The 22404-nt window shown below is 38.4% G+C and overlaps 1 protein-coding gene across 4 annotated transcripts in view; it reads left to right on the forward strand.

The window, feature by feature from the left end:
• Positions 1 to 12085, forward strand: part of epha7 (eph receptor A7) — an 82560-nt gene extending 70475 nt beyond the window's left edge. For 2 of the 4 annotated variants that reach the window (XM_039599151.1, XM_031750212.2), the window contains exons 10-17: positions 146 to 271; positions 731 to 916; positions 1196 to 1257; positions 1483 to 1692; positions 2567 to 2716; positions 6911 to 7104; positions 7741 to 7896; positions 8432 to 12085. In XM_039599151.1, the coding sequence (XP_039455085.1) occupies positions 146 to 271; positions 731 to 916; positions 1196 to 1257; positions 1483 to 1692; positions 2567 to 2716; positions 6911 to 7104; positions 7741 to 7896; positions 8432 to 8546 (1199 nt within the window). In that variant the 3' untranslated portion in view covers positions 8547 to 12085. The remainder of the gene's footprint in view (positions 1 to 145; positions 272 to 730; positions 917 to 1195; positions 1258 to 1482; positions 1693 to 2566; positions 2717 to 6910; positions 7105 to 7740; positions 7897 to 8431) is intronic. The other 2 variants (XM_039599152.1, XM_031750215.2) reach the window with 1 other exon arrangement.
• The last annotated feature ends 10319 nt before the right edge of the window (positions 12086 to 22404 follow it).

Consider the following 22404-nt stretch of genomic DNA (forward strand, 5'->3'; position numbering starts at 1 on the left):
GCTTCCCTTTTTTTGACACCAGCCGCTGACTGCTCAGCAATTCCCTCTGACTCACTGGCCTTAGCAATCGTTTGCCTGTCAAGCACCCGCTGGTGCGCAGTGTGCATATTTAATCATTAACAGTAATCCTCTTACCTTTCTACAGTTAAATTTCCAGGCACCAAAACCTACATTGACCCCGAAACCTATGAGGACCCGAACAGGGCTGTCCATCAATTTGCCAAGGAGCTGGATGCCTCTTGCATTAAAATCGAGCGGGTTATTGGAGCAGGTGAGTCCATCCCATGTCTCTCAGCTCTTTGTGTTTAGACAGTCGGTGCTCTCGTATATCACACTGACAACCAAATATTTACACCTTGAATGGGGACACAGCTTTATGCATCATGTATTGATGGAGCAATTGCAAAGAGGGGAAAAAAGTTCATTGGAATTAATGTGTGGGCTACATTCGTAGAGGCAATCACAGCGCTACCCACAGCTGAAAAATTGCTGCCACATGGGTTTTACAGAGGCGGTCAATGACAGTATCTATGCATCTCTAGCATGTCTTATTATAGGTGTGGGCTGCATTCCCCTGAGTATAACAAGGTGTCACACTCCAATTTGTATTCCTGCTCTGCACAGCTGCTTCGTCTCAAAATACACTAATAAATTTGTCATCTTGAAGTGCTGCTTCTTCGTTTTTTTGTACCCACTCTCCACCTCACTCATGAAGTTTCACCTCACGCAGGAGAGTTTGGAGAGGTGTGCAGTGGCCGACTGAAGCTGCCTGGAAAACGGGATGTGTCAGTTGCCATCAAGACACTCAAAGTGGGCTACACTGAGAAGCAGAGGCGTGACTTCCTGTGTGAAGCCAGCATTATGGGACAATTTGACCATCCCAATGTCGTTCATCTGGAGGGAGTCGTGACGAGAGGTAAACACAATGTTTAAAACTCTAAATGAAGGAGTTCAAACATTCTGTAAGACCTGCATCATCAGAATAGATTTAGCTGGCAAAGTTCGACTGACGTATCACATAAAATTAGCCGCATTTCCTCATTTAGATGCAGTAATAAAAGGAGCAGATGGTGAGCTTTAATTAAATGCAATGAAAAGTATGGTTAAAAATAACTGCTTTTTATTAGGGAGCATTTTGTGAGCAAATAAAATTTAGGTGTTAATTAATAATTCCCTTTCTTTTTTATTTCTCCAGGAAAACCGGTCATGATTGTCATCGAGTACATGGAGAACGGCTCATTAGATGCTTTCCTCAGGGTGAGTATAACCTTCGATGTGCAGGAGGCTCTGAGCGGCATCTTTTGTAACTTTTCCCTGCAGTTTGCTGGAAAGTGTCTCAGAGAGTGGGGAGTCTGCAGCAGAATTTGTGCAGTGCATAAATATCATAAATCTTGTGCTGAAGCTGCTGCAGTGCTGTGACCTACATTTCCATCATGGTCAGTGAAAATGGCTGACCTGTCTGTGTTTTACTGTGCCGTACAGAAACACGATGGCCAGTTCACAGTCATCCAGCTGGTGGGAATGTTGCGGGGTATAGCGGCGGGAATGAGATACCTTTCCGATATGGGATATGTCCATCGTGATCTGGCTGCGCGGAATATCCTGGTCAACTGCAATCTCGTGTGTAAAGTGTCTGACTTCGGCCTGTCGAGGGTGATAGACGACGATCCCGAGGCTGTCTACACAACAACCGTGAGTCAATTAAAGCACTTGCGCTCCCTACCAAGAGCCTTGTCTGAATTGTCTAATTAAATCACTGTTTGTGAATGTTAGAGTGAGCACCAGCCTACTGTACACCATTTTTAGTATGTAAAACTGTGTATTTTATCACAACTTCCTAACAGGACGGTCTTTTGGAATGCTTTAAAGGTGTAAATCATTAAAATCAAATTTTTACTAATGCTTTACAGTTCAATTTTAACTGTTATATAAATGAAAATCATTAAAATATCAGCAGTTTGAAATGCTGTCATTAGTGGCCATCTGATAAATTCACAACATGGAACAACCTGAATTCTTCAATAATAAAGAGACCCTTAAATTTAATCTGATTAATTTAAAAATTATAAAAGGGCAACACTAAAAATGGATTTTACTCATTAGCATTATGGTGAAGGTAAGGACTGGAAATGTAATCAGCTAAAAGATACGATGTGTAATGTAATATTTAGGATGGTTCGAAAATATGATGGGCCTTCAATTGCAACTCCACAAAATGCCAAGCCAGTACTTCAAGTGTGGAGTCTTTCAGCTGATATCGGTCTTGTAAGCAGCAAAACAGTAAAAATGGTGAAACGTTAAGTTTGCCGTACATTTTATTACATTGTAAAAAGAAGAATAGATGCACTTTAGTCAAGGTCCTCAGAAGCAAAAGAGCAAGACCAGCCAACTATTTACACTAATCTTCATGGCATTGATAAAAGATTTAGTAGCTATTAAATCCTAATAACTAGGCTAATAACTAAAAGTCGTTAAAAGTCTGCTAAAGCTGTTTTGTGTCTTATGTGTATTTTTGCATATAACTGAAAAATGCATAAAAATCTTTTGATACTGTTTTACTGAACAGGGCGGAAAAATCCCCGTCCGGTGGACTGCACCAGAAGCTATCCAGTACCGTAAATTCACCTCTGCAAGTGACGTGTGGAGTTACGGTGTTGTCATGTGGGAGGTTATGTCGTATGGAGAACGGCCTTACTGGGACATGTCCAACCAAGATGTAAGTTACTTCTGGACGTACGTTTATAACATGACTGACAGGAGAACACATTCACTGGTTTCAACACTTCACGTGTAATAACAATAATAATGATAGTCACAATTAGATCTTATTAATGTAAGTGTCTCAAATTATAAACCAGTGTTAAGGGTCTCAGTGCACTGAAGGCTGTGTATTACTTCCAATCAGATTCTTGAATGAAAACTACTATTTCATAAAATATTATCTGAAGCCAGACACGAGTTGTCAGAGTATGACAGTTTCCCCAGAAGTTCACCCTTAATTATGACTAATAAAGTCCTCCCATTAAAACATTGAAAAATCACAGACAGAAATTCTGGTGTGTAATTCTTTTTTGAGGTTTCTTACAAGATCCTCATGAGAGCAGCTCTGCGATGACAGTAACCTTGGGCTTAATTAGTTCAAGAAGTCTTGCTATAATCATGCTGCTTGAATCCATTTGAAGGAGAAACAAGCCTGAAGTGGGACATGCATTGAAATAAAGCCCTGAGAGCATGGATTTGGTAGTGTTATTAATATAAATAACAGGAGTGGAAAACACTTGTCATGCAGAATGCTTTTGATTCAAACGTCTTTAAAGGTTTATAATGACTTATGGTAATGGGAACCAATGTGACTAGCAGTGTTGAACCAATTACACTGCAAACAAGTCAGCAATGAGAGCAAAAACATTTGCTTTGCTTAAATTTTAAAGAACTGCTGCAAAAACATAAATGCCTATTCATCTCAGTAGTATTACAACTACTGTGAAAACTGTTATATTCTGTTTGCAGCAATACTTGGGTAGCTTGTGCCTTTTAGATGTTAACAAGTAAGTTCAAGTAAGAGAGCTGAGCTGAAATGTAATATCTTCTGTACTTGAGAAGTGTGTGGCTAAAATAGAACCAACCAACTAAGTGGTTTGCTGGTGACCTGGTGGAAGTTACACGATCAGTTATCTGTCTAGCTTTCCTAAGTCCCCTGGTTATATTATACTGCAAACCCTGTAAGTTAGTTATGTTTTTGTAGTAAGATGATGACTCATTAGTGAGTGAATAGAAAAATATTGGCATAATAATACATTCACAACACACACTGGTTCTTATAGCACTTTTCTGCTCTACTTGAGCACTCAACGTGCTTTATATAACATGTCTCATTCAAGTAAGCATGGTCTTTCTACATCTATCGAACATTCACCTGCTCACACTCATGAGCAACTCGGGGTTTTGTACCTTGTCACCCCAGACATCAAGTGTCTGTGACTCAATACAAAACAAGTTTTAAAACTTGTGAATACACTTACACAGGATCAATTAAGGATCAATTTATCTACTGCCACCATGATTTTTAGATAAAAAGTTAATGCAATGGAATATAACAACCGCTAAGACGGCCTTTTCTCATCAAGCAGTGTATGCCTATGTCTGTGAAGGTTCTCTGTCATCCAGGTCATCGTAGTCTAAGGAGCTTGGAAAGAAAAGCGTCTGGGCTTCTTTAAGTTTCTTGAAGACGGGGGCGTCCGTGACCTTGTTGGGGGACACTCCCATAGGGCTTAAAATCTGGGACTCTCCACCATTTGCTCTTAGAACTGAAGACGCTTCTCGGATGAAACATGAAATGTCTTCAAGAAACTTAAAGAAGTCCAGACGCTTTTCTTTCCAAGCTCCTTAGACCAGTGTATGCCTAGAACACGGTGACAAAAGGAACTAAGTAACAGCAACATCAAATGTGTAAAACAGTTGCTGCTGGACAGTCAAGTGTGCTTTCATAACCTGAAGTGGTGCCTGTTTATCAATCACCTTATATTCTTATAACGTGATTTTGACTGTTCTTCTGAACTTTGCAATGTAATTAATGTTTGTTTGTAATTGTTATGTTATGTAATTATTTTTGACACTTATTTGTTTCAGTTTTTTAATCCAAGTAGAAATACTTTTGCAACTTAAGTTTCCTTTGAATGTTTCAAATGTTATGGAGCAACCAGGAAAAACGGATGAAAATTAACCTATAAGGTTAAATCAAAGCACATTTATATGATGCACTGGTGTCCTCGTTAATTACTAAATGAGCACTGTACCGTTTTTGTTTGTTTTTTTAAACAAATAGGTGTGAACATGAACACATTTTTAAGCATCCCAAAGTAAAAGAGGAAGTAGAGTAAAAAGATTTCACTGCTCTGAAGCCACAAGAATTCCGGTCTGAAACAACTCAGTGTCTCAAAGCTAAAGATCACAAAGCTCTGTAGGGTACTCCTAACACATGTGTTTTTAAAGAGGGATACCACTTATTTGACTAATGAACCAGAGACATGTAATCATGATTCATTCTTTTACCCATCTTGCAGCCTCACCATCAAGTAAATTCCAAGTCATCTTCCTGACTCCGGACAGTACCCACATTTTTCTACCTTTATGAACAAATTTGTTTTGTTTTTTTCAATCCCACTCTTCTCTTTACAAATGTCACAAATTGCTATAATGACTGACTCACCCGCAGCTCTCTGAGTGCTGTTGCCTTCTTTCCTGCCAACTCCCACTGAGATAATCCAACAGCGCCAGACCATTTGAAGCTGTTCCTTATTCTCAGAGACTTGACACATTTTGATTGATAGTGAAAGGCGAGTGAGTTCAGGCTTTAAGATTCCTATATGGCTTCCTGTTTTAGCACCCACATCGTAGCTAAATATGATTAATATTCTGCTGCGTTCCAAAGCAGAGGCCTGCTGATTGAACAATCAGATGTTAGAAATGCTAAACAAGATGGCTGGGTGTGAAACTGGGATATGTGGTGTTTTGACCATATCTGCTGCTTGACAGACATCAATGTCAGAAATTTTTTCACTTTGTCAAGATGTCAGCAAACATCCTCCAGGGATACAGGAAGAACATTATTTGCATTTTTCCCAACGGTTTCAGTGTTTTGACACTGGTTCCCTCCATGACTCATTCTTGTCTAAGCAGTCCTGACAAGAATAGCTGATGAATATATGCAGAGATATAAACATCTCAACACATTAAAGGAAGGAGAGTTTGTTGCATAATGTTCCTGTTGCACCTACAATTTTTAAAAACCTTGACTTTTAATTAACTCTGTATTAAACGATATGTGTGCATTAGGTCAAAAAACGTTGCAGAAGTTCTTTTCAGTTTATTGGTAAATACTGTACAAGAGGTCTTTGTTCAGACATATGAGGAATAGTACTCATAAGTTGAATAACATTATCCAGCACCCCCCACCCACCATAATCCAAACCTAATCTGTGTGTGTGCTTGAATTATACATTAAATAGTTGTTTAGTATTGGTGTCATTGTGTCCATAGATCTCAGTTCAAACAGGTGAAAAATGTGACCAAGATAAGGCCAACTTTATTCAGTGGGTAATTAGTGAGTTTAGTATTACACTTTTCCATAAAGTTGAGGGGGAGACAGACTGAAATAAAGATAATCTTCCTTGATGCTTTAGAGGCCAAGATATATAAAATAAAAGTTGCATGCAAATATCCCCTAGTAATACACATACTAATTATGTAGCATCTTTGGTAAAGGTCAAGTCTATCTACAAGATGCCCACTGCTTTAAAAATATTTGCTTTAAATTTACGGTATCTTAGCTCTCAAGCTGGGTGACAATCTTCTGCAAATAATTGAAAACACTTGGCCACAGATAGAATTTGAGATCATTAACCGTTCCAGAAAGAGGTTATATAGCAGAATGATGCTACTTATAGCTTGTAGCTACTCTAAATTGTTCTGCATCAAATCCTCATGATCCCATTGACTGTAACAAAGCTGGCACATGATAGACAATTTTTTCTCGGGTCTAAGTGTTTTAGGTAACCATGACATAATTGAGGTACAGTACTGCTGTATACCAAGAGCTTAGTGAGCTTGGCTTGTGGTAATATTATACTATAGACTAATGCTGAAGGGTTGTGAGTTAGGGTTTAGAGTTAACATGAAACTGGATTCTGAAGGCTTTCAAATGATACTCAATGCTGTTAGTAAGAGTCCAGGGAAGGAGGTTGGGATTAGGTTGATGCTAAAAGCTGGTGTTAAATGGCAAAAAGCTAGGCTGACACTGAAGGGTTTGAGGAATGGGTTTGAGTGATGCTAAAGACTGATACTCAAGTTTTGGATTTAGGATGATATCAAAGGCTAATACTACTTTCTTCGTCTGTTTTACATTTTCCAGGTCATTAAGGCAATAGAGGAAGGATACCGTCTTCCAGCCCCCATGGACTGTCCACCGGGTTTACATCAGCTAATGCTGGACTGCTGGCAGAAAGACCGAGCCGAACGCCCCAAATTTGATCAAATAGTTGGCATCCTTGATAAGATGATACGTAATCCTAACACACTGAAAACCCCAGTGGGAACATGTACAAGGTATGGAAATAAGACCTGTAATGATTTATTATAAAATGTAGGCTTCACAAACTATAGAACTTCAACTTATCACACTGGTAGATGATCTAGAGTGTCCAATGGATGATTTAGCCTCTCAAGTTCAAAGATGAAAGATAAATCCAGGGGGATCGATAGCCCAAAGCAGCTTTCATGCCTTTATGGTCAATAGCAGGGCTTTTAAATCAATCTCTATAATGAGTTTCTAGTACTTTGGAGTGCAGTGGGAACTCCGGAGCTCACTCTGACGTTTGTCAAATGAATTCTTCTCGCAGTCAGAACATGCTTTCCACTGTGAGATGAGGCTCAGAGGTTATAACTGATTAAAAAGCATTTTCTGTACAGAGACTGTACTGGGTATGTTCCTGGGAATGTATTCAGATCGAAAGGATATTGACAAAAACATTTTTCAGAAGCAGAGCATGGATTGCAACATCTATTTGTGATATTCTTATTGACCGAAGCCTCCAATCAGCAAGTTTTTCCCCTGCTTATAATTTACCGCACTGCTGGATGCCTTTGGTCACCGCTCTGTCTCATCTCTTGTTTGATTGTGTTTTCAGCCCAACATTTCCTTTTTGCATAAGACTTAACCATTTTTCTGTGCTCATCCCACAGACCAATTAGTCCCCTGTTAGATCAGAGCACACCAGACTTCACTTCTTTCCGCTCAGTGGGAGAGTGGCTGGAAGCCATCAAGATGGAGCGATACAGAGACAACTTCACAGCAGCTGGCTACAGTTCCTTGGAATCTGTGGCCAGGATGTCAATCGAGTGAGTAGATAGGAAACCCGAAGGGGTTTAAGCATTAGTAGGGAACATTAAAACCAACTATGCTTAAACTGTGCTCTCATCTACACTTTATTACTTCCGTTTGTCCTTGAGTAAAAGCTTCAGCTTAATTCAGAAGTAGAATTGTTGCTACAATGCCATTGTATGTGTTTTGAGTTTCTGTAACCCACCATAAAGTAGCTAATACTAGCTTTTATTTCACCAAGAGAAACCAGTTCTTTTTCTGAACCACATTGTCTTGGGAATAAGCCTATTTATTTGTTTCCATATTGTTTACCTGTGATCTTGATAAACTCATTACCAAGTACATTTCCATAAAAAGAGCTCCAAACTTCCCAAAGGGGAAAAAAAATCAACATTTAGACTACTTTAGATTATGGGTTTTGCTATCTCACCTTGTGAAAATTCATTATTGAGATTCATAAACAAGCCTACTGTGTTTAGCTGTATACTCACAATAATGAAAAAGCTGAGGCTGTGATGGTGCACTGACTCATAATGTCATCCTCTCTTCCAGAGATGTGATGAGCTTGGGGATCACTCTGGTGGGCCATCAGAAAAAGATCATGAGCAGCATACAGACTATGAGAGCCCAGATGCTGCACCTCCACGGCACAGGTGTCCAGGTGTGACGATCTCTGACTGGCTGCCTTCGGAGAGGGCGAGAACAAAACTTGACTTGGGACATAAATGGAATAATTGTCAAAGCAAACAGACATGTGTGATGTCTGACTCTTCTGGCTGTGCCTGGAGTGAAATCATTCCTTTGTTTCTCAGTGAATGATTGTGGTCCGCCTCTTTAAAGGGCACTAAAGAGAGGAAAAGGGCAAAAAACGGCAACAAAAAAGAAACTACCTGGATGAGACAAATGTATTTTTCCCTTCTTTTTGTAGAAGCGCTTACAAACTAAACCACATATCAAACAGCGCATTGGAAAGGAGTTTGCCGCTTATATTTCTCTTTATGTGCACACGTTGTCTAAGGATTTCCTTTACACGAACTACAACATCTTGAAGCGGTTTTAGTTGGGTTTTTCGTTTTTTGGGGTTTTTTTTTCATTTTTCTTTGTGTCTGCCACGATGACACGTTTTGGCACATATAAAAGTTCTTTTTCCTCTCCTCTTTGGATGTGACAACAGGGTAACTCTTTTATCCAAACACAGACAGAACTTTTTAGGTGCAGATTTCAAAGTACTTTTTGTACTGGTCTGTTTGCAATGACTCTTGTTTTCCTTCATGTGCTGTTGAAGTGAAAATATTATCCTCACGCGCTTGTTTGCAGCCTGTTGGAGTGGGCTTTTGACCTGGTTTCAAATTTTCAGCATTTTTTTAGGAAACAATTTTTTGATGAGTGCAGCACAGATGGAGATGCAGGAAGCAAACTGTTCTTTAAATCACCAGAATTTTTTTCTATCAGAGTAGCAATATTCTTCATCTGAGTGTTCACTATGGGATACAGAGTTTCACTTGGTTGTTGAGTAGAATGTGTCAGCACGTTTGAAAGATTGTATTGGAGTTGCAGCTGTGCTTTGCCATCATTTTGCCTAAAATGTTTTACATAGTGGTTGTTTTGAAGAATTGTTTAGCTGCGAGTGCGTTCAAGAATTGACGAGACCTAATACTGCCTTAAAATGTGTTTAAGTATTGCCACTATTTTAGGCACTTCAATGGCATTGCTTTCTGTGGCTCATTTCAGTGGTGTACTACTTCCTTTTTTGTGTGTTTGTTTTTAGCATGATGTCTTTTTATCTTGAACTTGTGTGCACAGACTCTGTTTTATGCCACAAGTGACACAGTCAGTGAGAAAGAGTTGGAGTAAAAAGAGCAATAATTACCAGGTAGAAATTGTCCTCGACTGAGACTTTTTAAGGTGCTAGATGACATAGAAAGCATGGGTGTGCTATTCTGAGACAAAACCTTTGGAAAGATTCAGTCACTGCTGCAAAAGGAAACAAATGTACCTCTTTGACCTGAAATGGTTTGGAAAAAATACCATGCCAACTCATCAAATGAAATAATCGTGTTGTATTTTGCCGCTATGATATGTTAAACATGTGATGAGACTCTAATGTGGCATGAAAATGTTGAATTGAGTGACTGCAGAGATAAAACACTTAAATGGTGCCAATTAGCCATGCTGACATCATTTTCTGACAAAAAAAAAAAAAATCAACAAGCCCCTTCCAGGGTCTAGGTATGAAAATGCCAGACCAAACCATGGAGCTCCTCTCAGACACGGACTGTGTTGTTAAATCCCTCCGTCCCGGCTCTGCAGGCAGCCGTGCAGCCTTCTTGTTTATTCATGCGTCTTTGCAGCTCATCCCTCACAGGAACAGATGTGACAGAACATGCATTAAAGTGTTTCTTAAGATTGCTCTTCTTTTCTTCCATACGGCTTTGTATGGAGAACAGAGAAGAGGGGGCTGTGCAGAGGATGTGCTAAAAGCCAATCAACCTATTTGGTGCCATCTGTCTCCACTTCAAAAACAAACAAACAAACAAAAAAGACTCCCAAAAAAAGGAAAAGTTTCAATGTTGAATTTGTTTTACTGCACTGTCCTTTGATAAGAAAATGTAGGTATTCAGCTGTCACATAAAGGGAATTGGTGTTCTTCTCTCACTGCTGCTGCAACCTTAAACATAACTCTGTGTTTTCAAAGCTTTACTTATTTTCTCACCATAGAAATCAAGTACAACCAAATCAGGAATCAACCTTGAGCTCGCTAACAGCCAGTAAAATCGACTGAAGCTTTCTTCATTTTCTCTGTCATCTTTGAAATGTCCACATTGGGCCACGAGCATTAAAAAAGGGTTCTTTTTTGACCTTCTGTCCACACTAAGCCTGTGACTGAAACTGGTTCAAAAATCTAGAAAAGACGACAAAGAAGGCCTCCTCAGACATTATTGAATGCTAAGCCTCACCAAAAAAGGCTAAGATATAGTCTTGACAATGGACAACACACAGGGTTTAGAGCTTCAACTTTGCCTTTATGTAATCAATTAAATCATTTCAAATTCACATTTTTTGTGTATTTTCTCAAGTGTTTGCTGTATTTCCACCTGTTAGTTTGGCATATTCAAACCATGCTTGTGTGGATGGAAAATTCCTTCTCAGTTTGAAAAACATGTGGTTTAGTCCTAAAATGAACAACGTCATCTGGCTTAGTGTGGATGCACTGCTTAAATCCATTTTCACAGTGGGATTCACCTTGGGATGAGATGCCCAAAATTAGCCCTGACCAGCCCATTATGTCACACACAACCTCCCTTTATCCATATAGCAGACCTTGGGCCTTTGAATTGAATACTGGCATGAAGTCATTCAGTCAGCACAAAACTCCCCAGTTCACAGGCAGCGCTCTGTCTCTCACCATCAACTCCCTACACCCTGCTCTGATTTTCAAAGCGGACCCCTGGAGAAGGCCCCTCACACCTACTGTCCCTCTTTTCTTTCTGTACTGGGGAGACAGCAGTTTGAGCCAAACTGAGATTAAGGCCAGGATGCAATCAATACAATGTTTCAACTTGAATCATGCTGAACTTCAGGTTGCTCAACTCTGGAAAAAAAGGAGAAAAAAAAAAAAGTTTTGTTGTGACTCTGTTTCATGGGGAAAAAAAGTAAAAATGAAAAAAGGCAAAAAAAAAAAAAAAAAAAGAAAGGAACCTGCAGGGTATAGAGTGCTGGCTGAAATTTAGGAGTAGCAGATAGAATACAAACATATTTTTTAAATCTTGTGGTTCAGCAGTTGGAAATTTGTTTCTCCACTTTGGCAAGGTGGTGGATGCTTCCAAAGAGTGCAGCACTGTCAATTGTTTGAGAAAGAGCTGGGTTTGAGGACATCTTTGTATATGGTCTAATTGTAAAACTTGTACATTTTATTTATATTGATTTTCTTTGGTTTTTTACACATATTACTCAGTAGAGAGCTCTGGATACATTGAAAATGCACTATATTTTTCTATTTCACAGATGAACTATTGTCACCCACAAGATTTCAGTTGTACATATTTTGTTCATTTAGGACCAAAGACAGCTAATAGGATTCCCATCTTTCCTTTGACTGTTTTGATTTTGCCTTCTAGTTTATTGTACAGTAATATAAATGTTGATTCATTATTTATTTTTCTGTGATCACAGTACTGAGAATATTCACTGGTCAAAAGTATTTTCCCCAAAAGCAGAACTGTAAGATCATTTAATTAGACAGTTTCTTGTTACATAGACAATTCTTTTTGCTTTGTAACCTTTGTAATAGACTGTACATATATTTTTGGAAATATAATACAATCTATATAATTTTCAAGTGTCCTTTGCAGTGTTTTTTTTTTCTTTTCTTTATACGCCATTTATCCTATCCTGTGTTATGTTTTTTTTGCCATTTTTAGTTGTGGACACAGATATTCAACATCATTGTTCTCTGTTGAGTCTTTATTTGATGGAAACACCAGGCATTTGCAGTCTTGTTTTACTTAAAGAACAAGGATCTCATCTTAAAGTGGCTTTGTGCAGCTCTTCTCTTCGAACTCTGGCTAAGACACAGTGTTTTAGTTCTTCCTTCAAACTTCCAGTCACAAACTTCTCTTCCAAAGCCACAGCTGTTAACCTGAAATGACAATATTGAGGATATCTGCTGTCATGGGTATACACAGAGAGAGTATAACAAAATGAAAGAAAACAATTTCATTCTCCTTTGTGATTTTACAGACTACTTAAGATTTCATTGATCTTTGATCAACATCAAGAGACAACAGTCAGTGACTCCAGTACAGTTTGAACCCAGAACCTCTTTGATATCAGTCTGTAGTGCTAACCTCTACGCCATCATACTGACCATAGAGAGCCTTTTAAAAAAGTGTAAAGCTAATATTTAATCTAATAATAAAAAAAAGTATGTATTTTGGCTCTGAAAATGTCACATGGTTCCTGCACTTGCAGAGTTTCCAAGGATCAAAAATGACTTTTTGAAAAGTTGTGTTTCTCAGTATGAAATTAAGTGCAACAGGTGATGCAACAGGTGATGAACCTTCCCAGTCCTGCTTCAGAATTACATTCCCTCACAGGTCTTGTCCAGCACACTACACGCGAGTCTAAACACAAACTTTTTTTTCCTTCTCTGATTTTGCTAAAAAGGCTATAGGGTACAGCTGGTTACAGGCCTTGAAAAGTGTGCTACTGCAACCCTTCTGACAGACGCATCAGTTTTCCAAAATTCTGGATCCATCCAAAGCTATTTTTCTTTTTGATAATTCTCACTATAATAATTGTGCGTATTTCTCTTTGGAGTAGGACAAAGGTAAGGGTATCATTATGAAATATCTTGTGTTCAGGTTCAACTAGTCTACATTTCCTAATATTAGCTTAGAAAACTAAATATTCAGTTACAATAAAGACTGAGGTAGTTGCAAGTAAACCATGGTTACAGATGGTCATCCAAAATTCCATCCTCCCAGAGACTGTCTGCTCCCATGCCACCAACAACCAAATAAAAAAAAAATCAACAAAACATGGTTTAATTATAAAAACTCACAAAGAAAGCATAATATAACACCCTCAACTGGACATACAAGCAAATCAGTTAAATGTGGACAATAGGTCAGTCTCTGTCAGTTAGTAACAAGTTTAATAACTGATCATCATTATGGTTTAGTTTGCCTCACCTGGTTAGAGGAGGATGAATATATTACTTTAAATGAATCAACACCCTCTATCAGAATGCTCGAAGCACATGCCAAGGAGCTCCTGCAATCTTACTCTCTAGCTTGTCAATTAAAGAAAGTCCTAGACTGACTTAATTCACTTGAAAACTTTTTGTGTTTGCGTTTCTTTCTAATAATAAAGCATCTTTACCCAACACTATAAAGTGCTTTGACAAGATTGTTCTTGTGAATTGGTCCTATGTAAGTGAATTTAATTAAATTGAATCAAATCAAATCAAACTGAATATCATAGATGGATAGATGCAGTAACACTGTAGCCTATTGTTGTGATCATTACTATTGTGGGACTTGTCAAATAATCAAAGGGGAAGCTTCTCTATGCATGTTCTGTGGTTCATGTGCCCACTACCATCTCCTTTGTACATTCTCATCCATTTTTATGCTAGATAGCTATCTACATGCAGAGTACCTGGTGTCTCCAAGTAAATGGTGAATGGACTGGTTCTTACAAAGCGCTTTTCTACTTTGAGCACTCAGATTGCTTTATACAACTTGCCTAAGTCATCCATTCACACCCTTTTTCTGTGCTTTCTCTAGGTAAGTACTTTCTATCTAACATTCACTCTCTAATAGATACATTGGAGAGCAACTTGGGGCTAGTGTCTTGCCCAAGGATATTTGGTATGCAGACTCAGAACAGCCAGGGCTCAAACCACCAACCTTCTGATTAGTAGATGACTAGTCTTTCTCCTGAGCTACAGCCACTCCAAGACTGGGAGTCATAGCATTACTTGATTAATTTATTAGTCCACTAATAGTCCCCTATTTAAAAAGCAGAGGTAAATTCAAAAGTTTACATTCAGACCCACCTTCCTACCTTAACCAAACAAATCTCCAAGGCTGAAAAATTAGGTCAAAAGGAAAGTGCTAAAAAATGCAACTTTTTTATTGGAGACTTAAAGCTGTTTCCAAAAGCAAATAAAATCCCCACAGACTCCCTTGTTAAGATGTCCAACCCTAGTAACATAGCATGACAACACATTTTTAGTCTAAATACCTAAGTTTCATAACAAGTCTACAGTGGAAGAACAGTGGATATTTTTTTTAACTCATACACTTAGGTACTGTTAAGTCTTAAAAGTAAAGACCACACTGATTAACAGGTGTGCTGACACTAGTCATAGTAAGTGGCAGGTCTTTGCTAGGCTTCACTTCTTTTAAATTCAAGTTATTGACATTGACATATTGTTTTGTTAGCTAGTTTAATGAAACTCCCTAATAACTATGATATCTTACTAGGAAATATAGCCCATTTAAGTAGCACTTCTGTTTTTGTAAGTGAAATTTGAATGTATTAAAGGTCTGTTTCTCAGCACTATTTGGGGTTTTTTGCAGTTTATTTACCCATGTACTTCACTGAGCTTGCTAGTATGAGTTAGTATGAGTTAGTTACCCTATTTTCTGATTTACCATATAACATACCGCCACGTCTTGTGAAGGTCAACATTCATACCTCCCATCTGCTCACTCTCACCTCACACCTACAGTAAAAGACGCCTCCCCAACCCGCTCCCCTCTGACCCCTTTCACTAAAAATTTGTGAGGAGGATGTGTGTCTCCTCTTCCAGAGACAGAAGACTAAGGAGGCTGCAGGACTTGATGGTCGGTGTCCCTACTGCCTGAAAGTCTGTGCTGACCAACTGGCCCCCATCACAGGATTAAATGATTACAGGCCTGTCACTCTGACATCTGTGTTCTCCCTGCTGCTCCCCTTCCTCTACACCAGTGGTTCTTAACCTGGGTTTGATCGAACCCTAGGGGTTTGGTGAGTTGGTCTCAGGGGTTCGGCAGAGCCTCCGCCATGACATGCATGGCTCATTTTGTGCACCAGTAAAAAACATATATATGTCTTGAATTTGAAAAAAATCATATTTTATTTTTCACTAAAGAGGGGTTCGGTGAATGTGCATATGAAACTGGTGGGGTTCGGTACCTTCAACAAGGTTAAGAACCACTGCTCTACACTAATGACTGCACCTCAGGAGAATCATCTATGAAATCCCTGAAGTTCACGGATGACACCGCAGTCTGATACAGAACGATGACGAGTTTGCATACAGACAGGAGGTGGACCAACTGGTGCACTGGTGCAGTAAGAATCACCTGGAGCATAACCCGCTTAAGATTGTGGAGATGCCCTCCCACTGTCCCCCTCCCACTATCCTCAACAATACAGTACCTACTCTAGATCACTCTAGATTCCTGGGATCCACCTTTTCACAGGATTTCAAGTGGAGCTCACATGTAGAGTCTGTCTAGAAGAAAGTCCAGCAGAGGTTGTGCCTCCTGTGACTTGGATCGAAGGCAAACTTACACCCGCAGCCAGCCATGGTAACCTCAATCCACGATGAGGGCCCGTGGCCCAGGCTCAAAGCCAAGCCTAAAGTACAAGCCTGCTCCCTGCTAGCTCCTGCCAAACCCTCGATTGTTGTCCAAGGGGAGAGGAGACGGGGAAGAAAATCATCCTGGACTCCTTGGTAAGTGGCCAGGTATCACAAAAGAGCTCAAGATGTCCAGAAACACCAATCAGAGCTACTCAAAAGAGACTTTGAACACTTATTCTGCTCACTAAATAGACCTGTGGGTCACATTTCCGTGTCTGGTCCCATCCCTCCCCTTCTGCCATGGTGTTGGGTGTTTCAGGAGGTTATTGTTACTGCACACCTGGCTCTCATCAGCCTGGGCTACCCACAGTGTCTCCTTCATCATCAATTTCATTCTGTTATGGGAACACAGTTAACTAATCAGATCCAAATGAACTTGGAACAAAACTTCTTTCTACAAACATCTCCTATGCCATTCTCCATTCTGGTACTCTCATTGCAGCAGGTGAAATCAGTTCAGCTCAGTCCATTCGGTCTGACCAGTCTCGCTACTACTGACATCACCTGGGTCCTTGCCCGAATTGATCCCCACTAGCATTATAAAGTCATGAAGATAAAAATATAAAGATGATGGGAGCTTATCATCTTGTAACTCCTCATCCTCTACAGTTCCTAACACACCATTATTTAACTTTCCCAAACCACCTTCTCATATTAAAGTAACAATTAAGGACAGACCAGTTACCAACAGGAAGCCAATAAGCAGACCTCAGAGACTTTCTGCTGTTATACTCATTAACCCCACCCTGTATCCATCCACTAATATCGCTATCACTGCCTGCAATTTAAAAATTGGCCTCCTAAATGTCAGATGTTTAGCAAATAAGATTTTTGTATTATCAATGAAATCATTGCTAACAATAAATTGGACTTTAGTGAAGCCTGGCTTAATGACACTGGCAACATAGAGTTGATCCAAACATCACTAACTGTAGTTTTAAACACTATTGAAAACTAAATGAGTTCTGAATATTTAACATTAGTAATTAATTCTATTTTTCCCCTGTATTACTACTGAGACATGGATTCCTGGAAGAAATTGGTGAACTTTTTTCCAAAGTTCCAACAAAATTAGTCTGTATTATCATTTTAGGTGATTTCCACATTCATATTGACAACAGCAAAAATGTTGACACCAAACAGTTTATTTTAATGTTTTGAGTTAAAAGACATGTGACTGAGCGCAACAATACAAAAGGTTACAGCTTCAATCTAACTATTTCCATAGGCCTCAATGCCACAGTTACAAATGTTTTAGATGTTGCTGTGTCTGATCATTAATGCATAATTTTAGAAATAGTTTTTTCATCTCTCAAAACAATCATCATCTCAAAAACAATAGAAACTGATCTCTCCAATACATTTAGCCGTGAGTTTCAAAGTGTACACTACCATTATTGTCATCATGCGATGAAATTATTGATCACATCATCGCTCCTGTCAAAACTATTAATGTACGCCGTCCACCAAAAGCACTCTGGAGAAACAGCAAAAAGGTAAAGGTGGCAAAAAGACACTACAAAAATAAACTACTAATTCATTTTGAAATGTATAAACATGTACATTTACTGGTACAAAAATCCAATCATCCAGACATCTCCCAACTGATCAACAATAACCAGTCTGCTTTTTTGTTTTTATCTATTCATAAAGTATTTAATCTCTCCAAAACCATACAATCTGAATTTCAATCTGAGCAACTAAGTGTAATGAATTTGTATCTTTCAACAAGAGCAACGTTTCTAATATTAGATGTAATATCTTAGCCTAAGTAGTCTACTAGAAATCAATCGAGCACATAACCTCACATAATGATCAAATTACAATGTCCATATTCTCACCTGTAATTTCAAAATATCTGGAAGACGTTACTTATCAGTTAGTCTTGTAACCCTCATCCCCACCAAACTATTTAAATCTGTATCTCTTTGTTTTGGAAATCACTAATAAATCATCTAAATAAACTGATATGTACCAGTCAGGGTTCAGAACCAATCATAGCACAGAAACAGCTCTTACTAAAGTCATGCAACAGTGAGCCACAGAGAGTTTCAGTTTTAGTCTTTGACCTCACTGCTGATTTTAACACTGTTGACCATGACATTATAATACAAAGGCTTTATGGATTAGAATGAATGCATTATATCTAAGGTTTGAATGTTTCAATTAGCAGTTTTAGATCTGCACAAATAAAAATGTAATCAGGGATTTCTCAAGTGCCAATTCTTGGTCTACTACGGTATAACATCAACATGCTCCCACATACTGTCATAAAGAATCATAATAACTTAGCATACTTATGCAGATGGTACACAGATATACTTATCTCTTTCCTCGGATGATATCATAAACTGTATTGATAACATTAACTGCTGGATCTCTCAAAACATTTTAGAAATGAACAGAGGCAAGACAGAAATACTTGTAATTGGTCCAAAAAGTCAGAGACAGAAAATCTGTTCATACTTATCAAGCACTTTGATTTGTGTGTGTAAGATGGGATGAGAAACAGTGTGGACACACTTGCAAACTCGTTTGTATGTGCATACATGATAAGACAGGCAAAATTCTCCAAACATTGCTGAAAACATCCCCTGTTTCGTATCATAATCTTCCATAAATTCTAGTTCTTTAAAGGAGATTGAATGGATTTCTTCTGATCACATCTTCAGCAGTTCTAGTATTTATTTTGTTAAGTCCAGTAGTGGCTCACCATGCTGTCTCCAAGCCTGCTCGCCTGTGTCTGTGAGGTACAAGTCTGGAATTCATATGATTTTAGCATGCCTCTTTGTTTTTTTCTGTGTGGCTATTTTTCAGTCCCCATGAATGTTAGCGACACAGTCTGATTCAGCTTCAGTGTTTAGGTCATTTTTAGAAATGTGGAGAAAAGAAAATCTAAAGATGAATACTTCAGCGGATAAAAGACGTATTCATAATCTGTGATCAAATGGGAGTCACTTTGGTCACTGGTCCCACTTTTCTAATTTTTTTAGTTTCCACTGTCTAAAACTTTCAGGGACAGTTTAATGGCTGACAAGCTACAGCTTGGGTGAAGCCAGTTTGGATCTTTCTTGTAAGTTACCAATGACACAAAATAATGTAAAACAAGAAACAGATTCAAATAACAAAAAAAACTGAGAAATGAAGAATAGCACTAACCAAAGAAACCATATGTTCATGGTGACTGTGACATTGGTGTGGGGTGGTGAGCTTTTGTGTCACTAACACCCCCAATGACACTGCTGTGCTAAGCCTGGTGCTTTATGGGGGGGGAGGGATGAGGTCCACTCAGATCATAGTCACCCCCATAATGCATGATATATTGAATCTTTATATTTCAGAGTACAAAATGTCTTTATCTACATTTCTCAATACATTGACATACTGCCATAAAGAAATGGAGGAAACTGGCAGACAGCCAGAGAAAGATAAGACTGTAAGAAATCTTTTGTATTTGGCAATTCTGCAATATTCCTGAGCTCTGCTTCATCATTATTACAGTATCTGACATTTTGCATCTAATATAGAAGTCAAACGTGGATATGGTGATGAATGGTCTTAAACTGTATAAATTGATTAGAGGATGAAAATGCAGGCCTGCCTTATGGTTTACCTGCTGGACTCCACAACGAAAATACATCACAAACCATTTGCAAAACATAAGCTTTGCTTTTCACAGTTTAGGTGTAGCCTTTGGGGAAATATTATGTGGTATTTACAGATGCAACAACATAGACTTCTCATGCCTAATATGCTGCTCTTTTCTTGAAGAAAAATGGAGGTAATTTCTGGGAAAGGTGCCCTGTTTCCTAAAAAAAGTGAGTGCTTCATCAAAGTTTATTCATGACCTTAGCACTAGGAAAAGATCACTCCATTTTCATTATGTTCATTTGTATTATGTAGAAAGTGATTTTGCTGATCAGACCAAATTGCAAATACTTTGTGCACTTTTCAGATAAGAAAAATACATCTTACAACTCTAAGAGCAATCCTATATAGAGAAATCAGACTTGTCACGGTGTCATAGTATAGCACAACATCATGTAGTGCACATAGTAAAATATAAAAAAAGAACAAATCAAAACAATATGAACATAGGTTGTGCAAAACTCAAATGTGCTTGAGACTCAAGCACATTTGAGTTTTGCAGCAGGACAATGATTTTGGCACAGTGAGCTATACACCTTACTGGGTAATTACCTTTTTTTTGTCACATGGCCAGGAAGGTTTGGATAACTTTTTTCCCCTTAATAAATTAAATCAATATTTAAAAGCTGCATTTTGCATTTACTCGGGTTACCATTGCCTAATATTAAATATTAAAATAATATATTGTTTGATGATCTGTGTGACAAATATGCAATAAACTAAGAAATCAGGAATACTTTTTAATGGCAATATAAGTGATACTGAATAAAGAGCTATTCAGGTACTCAGTGTCAGATGTCAAAAAATAGTCTGACAAGCAAACATACTGTCTCATTTGAATCTTCTTTCTGGTTTCATTATTTAAAGAAGAGTTCTCAAACTCACGGCCCGGGGGGCACTTGCGGCCCATGTCACCCCTACGTCACGTACATTTACATGAAGAAATATAATGCAATTTGGAGGTAATTAACGAGCCTGTGTGACAGCTTGAAGACCACCTGAGCAGCAACTATGCTTTTATTATTGTAGGGTCTACCTTACAATATAAAGCACCTTGAGGTGACTGTTGTTATTTGGCGCTGTATAAATAAATTGAATTGAGATTATGAAAAACCGAGTGAATAATGAGCATTGGAGACACATCATCAAATACAATCTTGCAAAAAGAAGTTATTAGTTACCACATAAGCTATGAAATTCTTTCTAATAAATAGAAAATTGCTATATGTTAATGTCTGCACAACCAATGCTGTATGCATCATATGGTAAAAAGTCCTTGTATTTTGAGATTAGCCAATTATTTTATTTATTTATTCTTATTTTTACGTGAAATTAGATTAGATTCGATTAGATTGATAATCAGGTAGGTGATGTAAGACTTACCTTTTACCAGCTAAATCCATGGCTGGAGTGTAATGCCTTTTCAACTATGCTGCTAAGTTTCCTGTTTCAGGACCATGTGTTCATTAATTTCTCTTAAACTATTTCAGTTGCAAGGCAACTTTTTTTCTCTTTTTGAATTTGGTAAAGAATTGATTGGTGAATACATTTGAGTCACGATAATGATTATGTAAATAAAACCTATGTATACCCATCTACAGTAACACAGTCATTTCCCATGAGTAAATTTCCCTACAGTTAATGCTTTTCTCATAACTGATAATAAGTACACCACAAGTTGATGACACTTGTTTCTATGAAGTAAAATGTTAATGTGATTCTACTGCAAATCTGAACTTCTTACCTTAAAGAACACTAAGCTTGCATCCAACTTTTCTACTGAAAAAAAAAAAAAAGAAAAACACCTAAAGAAATCCTGATCCTGATTAAGTGTTGCAGTTGGAGTCAGATTAATCAAATGTCTGCATTGAGAGTGTCTCAAGACACTTTTGGCTGATTGAGAGTGGCCTAGCCCTGTGGATTCATGGAGTTCTTTTTTATAATCAGGCCTATGGCACCTTCCTGCATTAAGTAGGGAGGCAGTAAAATATGGCTCCCCCAGCTGTGGGCTGCAATCCCCTAGGTAGATGATCAGTTTCACAGGCTGGCAAATGCCTTTGTGGGAAAGGTTGATGGATTTGGCAGATACAATGGTTTCTTCAAAGACACAGTGGAGCAGAATGAGTGATGGTGCTACTGCCATTAGCTCACTGTTTGCTGAGAGCAGCAGTGAGCTTGATTTCCTGCTCAAAACCTCGTCTTAGCTGCTCCCTTAGTCATAAGAGGCCACCACTACAACCATTACAAAAGAGCTACTCTGTTTTCTTTTTGTTTTGTGTTTTAAGAATGAGCCTTTATGAAGCTGGAAACAAAGGAAACTTTAATTTCTTCTGTGGAAACCAAAGTTTCTTTTTGTTGGAGGTCACTCAAGCAACACTAAAAGGAGTCACATGAAATAAACCAAATGTGTTTTAGCATAGGAATAGCACCACAAAATAACAATACTGAGGGGCTCTTAAGGCAAAGACATTAGAGCAAATTAGTAGCGAGACCATTTGAACATTAAGTCTAGATGTATTGTCAGCATGTACACCAGTCCTTGTCGACTGCTTTCATCTTTGTTCTTTTCCAACAGCTTGCATGGCAGCAGTCTGTATTAATGGTCTGATTTAATGACTAATTGACTTTTGTAGTACCAAGGAGCAATATCTGGAAAAGTTCCACAGATTAGCTTGAATGGCAGTAAGACACTGACAGCTGGAAAAGCTAAATAGTTATTGTGTTGATATATTCAGTGTAA

The sequence above is a fragment of the Oreochromis aureus genome, linkage group 15 (genome assembly GCF_013358895.1).
Source record: "Oreochromis aureus strain Israel breed Guangdong linkage group 15, ZZ_aureus, whole genome shotgun sequence".
NCBI classification, from domain to species: domain Eukaryota; kingdom Metazoa; phylum Chordata; class Actinopteri; order Cichliformes; family Cichlidae; genus Oreochromis; species Oreochromis aureus.